Raw genomic sequence first — 6,000 nt, 5'->3', positions numbered from 1 at the left:
GAATTTAAAGCAACTAGAAACTGAGAGCCCTACCCCCATCTCCATTCAGTTTACAAGCTTCAGATTTGTTAGATATGTCTCCGGGAGCATAGCAATGGCAGCATTCTCTTTACGCATTGAATATATTTTTTCTTTCAATAGGGTTACTGAAACCCTTTATGTTTCAGGACACACATTTAGTTCTCAGAGCCATCACTGTTAAAATATAAAGTCACTGAGTGAATGAGACACTGAAAATATTCCTGCGCAGTAAACAGCTTTTGAATATCTAAGCAGCGAAAGTTATATAATCCAGGGGTAGAGAGTAGCTTCCCAGTACATATTCTACAGGCATGGGAAGGAAATTCCCAGCATGAAGATAGAAAGAGGGATTAAATAAAGTGAAAAAATAAGTGAAAACAGAAAAAGATTGTGGTGAGAGAAATATACATTAGTACCATACAATGACCACATGTGGGGATTCAGAACAGCCCTGTGTGGCTGCAGGTGCAGATGGACACTGCACACCTACTGCTCATCTCATGCTGGTCTCTGAGGAGGCCATTCCAGACTCCTGCTGAACCCAAAAATACTGAATAGGTAAAACACGCATGACGTCTACCAAAGCCCTTTTGTCGTACACATTTCTGTTTTTATCTCCCTACTTTCTATTTTGTTGTTTGAACCCTCTTCTGTCTTTATTGTCCCACTTATGCATTCACTAGTAAAAATGCAACTGCAGAGACTCTATAGAAAAGGATTGTGATGGCATCGACATCCAGTTCCCTCTGTCACTTGGCCAGAAGTTTCTCTCTTTTCCTGACCTATGTTGTCTTCAATGTAAAAATGGCTGTGCTGACAGATCTAGGGCCCAGAACTGGTCACCGGTAACAATAGGAATAAAACCTGTTCCCCACTACACAAAAACTATGGACATTAGTACAAAGAGTGAATGAGACCCCAGCGTCACGAGCTGGCTCTATGAACAGAGAAAATACTTTTGTTAACGTGTGCACACTTAGCACTGGTTGTGAGGTATAAAAAGGCAGTTGCCCAGCTGAAGTACTATGGCTTCCAGCCTGAATCCAGCTACGATGGGAAAGGTAAGAGAAACCTGTCTCGACTGGATTGTTTGGTATGTCAGTCTGAAGCCAGGGATCTGATTTTCCTCTCATTTACATCAGAGTTAGTCTCTTAATGTCAAAGGAGTTACTCCTGGCCTATAGCAGTAGGAGAAGAGAACAAGAATGCAGAGCGAGGGGACCTACTGCCTCTATTAGTCGCTGTATATTATTCTTAGAGAGTCTAATTCTGCTTTCGCTTACACTTGTGTAAATGAGGATCAATTCCACTGAAGTTAAAGGAGTATATCAATTTATCATCACTGTGAGTAAAATGCAAGGCCCAGACACTTCAGGCTTAGTGTGCTGGATGGAGAGAAATTGGAATGCCAGGACGCTGTCACACTGTATAGGATGTTATTGAAAACTCTGCCATTTCTTTCTGGCACTAGATCATCCTTTTCGAGGACAGAAACTTCCAGGGCCGCTCCGTTGAGTGCAGCAGTGACCGTCCGGATTTGCAAAGTCAGCTCAGCCGCTGTAACTCCGTCCGCGTGGAAAGTGGCTGCTTCATGCTCTATGAACGTCCCAGCTTCCAGGGACAGCAGTTCTTTCTGAAACGGGGAGATTATCCTGACATGCAGTCTGAGGGTTTCAGCACCTCCATTAAGTCCTGCCGGATGATCCCACCTGTGAGTTCCATTTTGCTTTTTAAAAAACGGCAATGTTGTCCAAGCCACTATCATAAGGCACTTGCTTGATCGTTTTCAGCCGAGCTACCAAGGACTGTAAACGAGAACTGCTTTCTTCCTCCTAGTGGTCATCCCTCCAGGCTGGGAGACATGGCAGGGAGAGGACAGGAAACCTTCCACTACTACTGCCTGTTCAGGGTGTGGGTATAGCTGTACTTAGGTTAAGAATATAGACAGTGACCGACAACATACTTTGAGTTAAGATGGGAAAATTTTTCCATAACTTCTGGGGATTTGGAGATACACTGGGCCCACTCCCCACAAACTGGTGTAAAATAAGGAACAACTCATTGAAGCCCACAGAGTTCCACCAGTGTGAGGGGAGATTTCGGCCCAATATTTTCTGTGACTCTTTAGAACAAAGTAACTTTTCTGTTTCCTTGATTCTGGGGCTTCTGAAGCTTGAAACACCCTCCAGCAGAACTTAGTGTAGCCTATGGCAACAGTTCTCAAGTAGGGGTCCGAGGCCCCCTGGGGGCCCACGAGCAACTTTCAGGGAGCCCTCCAAGCAGGGTGGGTATTAGATTCACTGGGGCCCAGGGCAGAAAGCCAAAGCCCCACCATCCATGCCTGAAACTGAAGCCAGAGCAGCTGAGCTTCGCAGGGCCCAGAGATAATTTCCCTGCTTGCTACCCTCTAATGCCAGCCCTGGCTTTTATATGCAGAAAAACAGTTGTTCTGGCACAGGGGGCCATGGAGTTTTTACAGCATGTTAGGGGGGCCTCTCATGGGGCAGGTGTGCCCCATCCCTTCTTGGGATAGGGTGAGGGTAATTATGGCCCCACAGCTGAATCTATACAATCACCGCTTGTCTTGGGACAGCTTGGCCTACGTATAAATGTCAGTGTGGCTGCCCTCTCTCAGGGCTCTGTGTCCTTGTGGCCCAAGTCAGCACGGCTGCCCTGTTCAGTAGGGCTCTTTGGCCTGGTGGACGCTCAGGAAAGTGGGCCGCCACCAGGGGAGTGGTGACCGGGTAGGGGACCCGTGCCCTCCCTTCTCCAACAGGTCCCAGCTCAGGGCCTTAACAGTGGCAGGAATGCTGACCACTGAGTCAGTGGGGAATCCATCCAAAACACACAGACACCACTTGGTACAATGCCTCGTCCCCGTGAGCTACTTCCTACCCTGTCCCTGGTGTAGTAGTCCTGGAATCTCCGATGTCCATAAGCTCCTCAGCCTGTGCAGCCCTCTGCAGCTCCGTTGCTCCTTGGGTGTCTGCAGGAGCTTGGGTGTTCTCTTGGGTCTTGGCATCTCTGGTTTCCGCCTTCTAGGCCTCAGCACCTTCCTCCTCAACAGTCAACACCATATGAGCTGGGCTGGGCTGCTCCCTTTTATACCTGGTTTCCAGATGGAGCATGCCCAGCAGGGCCGAGGCTGAGTGACCTCCTCTGCCCAAGGAGTAGAGTTAACCCTTGCAGTACCAGCATGGGGCAAGCACGCCCTGTCACAGGGTCTCAGAAAGAAAAAGATTGAGAACCCCAGGCCTATGGGAGCACTGTGCTGGCTGAGGACTGGCCAGCATTGTACACTGCAGCCCTGTCCCCTTGTGCCTGGTTGGGCTCCCTCCTCCCCACCCCACACATGCTCCCTGCACCAAGGGTGGGAGTCACGGCTGGCGTAGATCCGAGTCAAAAGGGTGGATGTGCTGCCTTTACAGCATTCAAGGATTCTCCTCCTCTGGGGAGCAGAGGCAGCTTTAAGCATCCTTTGCATCACTGGAGCAGGGCACAGGGCTGACTCAGGACCCAGGACCACAGCAGCCTCATTTTCTGTCTCATTTTCTGTCTCATTTTCTGTCACAGCACAGGGGCACCTATAGAATAAAGATCTATGAGAAGGAGGATCACAGAGGCAACATGGCAGAGTTAACCGAGGACTCGCCGCAAGTCATGGACCAGCTACGCTCCCCCGAGATGCTCTCTTGTTCTGTGCTGGACGGGCACTGGATCCTTTACGAATTGCCGAATTACAGAGGCCGCCAATACCTGCTGAGGCCAGGGGAATACAGGAGATTCAGTGAGTGGGGCTCTATGAGTGGCAAAGTCGGCTCTTTGAGACGTGCCACTGATCTTTACTGAATCAAGACGCCTTTTGCCTGGAAGGGTCTCAATGAATAAAATGCTTTAACAACCACTGTGCTCTCAGCATGCTGTTGTAAGTGTACTAAGGGGAACGTCGAGGCTTGTCTTATGTTCTTGGGCTACGGTATCATCTTCTGATCCAAAAGTTGTCCCTCTTCTTTTCCTGCCCTCCCCCAGCATTGCATAGCTACTTCCAGCACAAAGTGCCCAACGCCAAACATGGGGCTCAGGCCTAGGCAGCGACACACTAGGCAGCGACAGACGGGAGTACGGGGGCACCTCCAGGGCTGTGCAGGCCTCACCCAGAATACAGTGCAGGAGTCTGAGCAAGAAACTGAAACATCCAGGACGCGGCCCATAGAGAGGACGACAGCTGCAGAGCTGTGCTTTAGATCATAATCCTCCAGCCCACCCCGGCCAGAGATTTGAAGCGAGGACTAGAGGGGTCCTGGGCTGAGCGCCAGCCTTCACTCCCTGGCCAGAGGTCCCTGGGAGCCTCACCAGAGCCCCTTCATCCACCAGACACGGAGCAGGCAGAGCTGGGCACCCAGGTGATGGCAGGAATCAGCCACATCCCACTCCTAACCGAGAGGCAGCGCCAGTCACAGCACTTCCCCCAGCCAGGGGCCGAACCTTGGGGCCAGAGTTACCTGAGCACCGATGCAGGGCAAGGCAGGACTAACTAGCCATAGGCACCACAGGCCTGGGTTGAGGGCCCCAGCTCCTGGAATTATCTGATTATACTGGCACTTACAGTGTGTAACGAAAGCTGAGGTTTCTGTCCCAGGGGTGTGTAAAGCAAAGCTTGAAAATATGACCCAGATGAAACCAATTCAGAGACGTCTGCAGCCAGCCTGAAACAATAGCTCGGAGAGGACTGAACAGCCCCATGGACCTCAATGTGGGGTTAACTGCAGGAGCCACCAAGACCAGCCCAGCAGAGGACTGTGGAAGGCAGGAAGAGAAGAATGCTGCTGGCCCAGTCCACCCATCCAAGCAGATACACCCAGGCTCAAGGGCGAGGCCTGGAAGCTACCCTACTCCTATCCCTTCATCTCAGGGTGGGAGGGACTAAGGACCCCTGTTCTCCCTGCAGGTGGAGAGCCCTTGCTTCTTGGGGAGGGCAGAGGCCCATGCTTTTGGTGGGGAGTCATACAGAGCATTCGCCAGGGTAATGGAGGGGGAGCCATGCAGCGCTCCCCAGCCATACCAGCAGGAGGTGTACTTTGAATCTGAAAAGACTGTTGCTTACAGTAAGATGAGTCCTGATCCCTGACTCTCTGCATGGACAGTGGTGCGAGTTCAGAGTTTTAGAAAGACTGTAATCTAGTCTATAAAACTACAAGGTTATCTGTATGTACAGCTATCGGTGTATTAGAGACAAGATTAAATACAGAAAACAAGAGCAAAGGCAACAAGACATTCAGTTTTAGCCTGACCCCTCACGCTACAGTACGGTCCTTTCATGGGGACTCCATGGGTCAGGCCAAGTTGAGTTTTGCACTTAGATCAACAATTCAAGCTTTTTTTCTGTGCCAGAAGCCTAGCAATGTAACAAGATGCTTGTAATAAGAGCTACGCAGTATCATCACCAATAGCCTGTTTCCAGTACATTGTACAGTCATATGGTTGACTAAGGACTGGTCTACATGACAGACTTACATCAGTATAACTACATCATTCAGGGGTGTGAAAAATCCTCACCTCTGAGCGACACAGTTATACCCACCTAACCCCTCGTGCAGACCGCACTATGTCAGCGGGAGAGCTTTCCCCATTGACATAGCTACTGCCTCTCGGGGAGGTGGATTAATGACACCGACTTTCCTGTTGGTGTTGGAGTTCCTGCATTACAACACTACAGCGGCACAGCTGAGCTGATGCAGCATTTTTTGTCTAGACCGGCCCTATTTCAATAGAAATCTCTAGACAGACTGCCCAAAATGTGTTGGCATTCTGGAAGCGATTGGCATGGCCTCTGGGGACAGCGCGGGGCCCTGGTCCAGCAAAACACTTAAGCGTGTGCTTAATTGAAGCTCATGAATAGTGCCACTGACAAAGTTACATATGTGCTTAAGTGCTGTGCTATATTGGAGCTTGTGTTAAACAGCCTGTCGTGGGGTTCAC

General features: G+C 50.1%; 1 protein-coding gene across 1 annotated transcript; it reads left to right on the top strand.

The window, feature by feature from the left end:
* The first annotated feature begins 1,046 nt into the window (after positions 1 to 1,046).
* LOC142068312 (gamma-crystallin B-like) lies at positions 1,047 to 3,911 on the top strand. The gene is made up of 3 exons (XM_048869624.2): positions 1,047 to 1,082; positions 1,493 to 1,732; positions 3,595 to 3,911. Exons 1-3 carry the CDS (start codon positions 1,047 to 1,049, stop codon positions 3,868 to 3,870), a joined length of 552 nt encoding a protein of 183 aa, XP_048725581.2. The 3' UTR covers positions 3,871 to 3,911.
* The last annotated feature ends 2,089 nt before the right edge of the window (positions 3,912 to 6,000 follow it).

This window comes from Caretta caretta, chromosome 11 (assembly GCF_965140235.1).
Source record: "Caretta caretta isolate rCarCar2 chromosome 11, rCarCar1.hap1, whole genome shotgun sequence".
Taxonomy (NCBI): Eukaryota; Metazoa; Chordata; order Testudines; family Cheloniidae; genus Caretta; species Caretta caretta.
The sequence above is the reverse complement of the archived record's forward strand: the minus strand, read 5'-3'. Positions and strand labels throughout refer to the sequence as shown.

Bases quoted from the DNA above. Each gene is read 5' to 3' on its own strand.
- LOC142068312 (XM_048869624.2), top strand. From the start codon at position 1,047: ATGGCTTCCAGCCTGAATCCAGCTACGATGGGAAAG. The intron at 1,083-1,492 runs GTAAGAGAAACC...TTCTGGCACTAG, and splicing joins ATCCAGCTACGATGGGAAAG to ATCATCCTTTTCGAGGACAG. The intron at 1,733-3,594 runs GTGAGTTCCATT...TTTCTGTCACAG, and splicing joins CCTGCCGGATGATCCCACCT to CACAGGGGCACCTATAGAAT.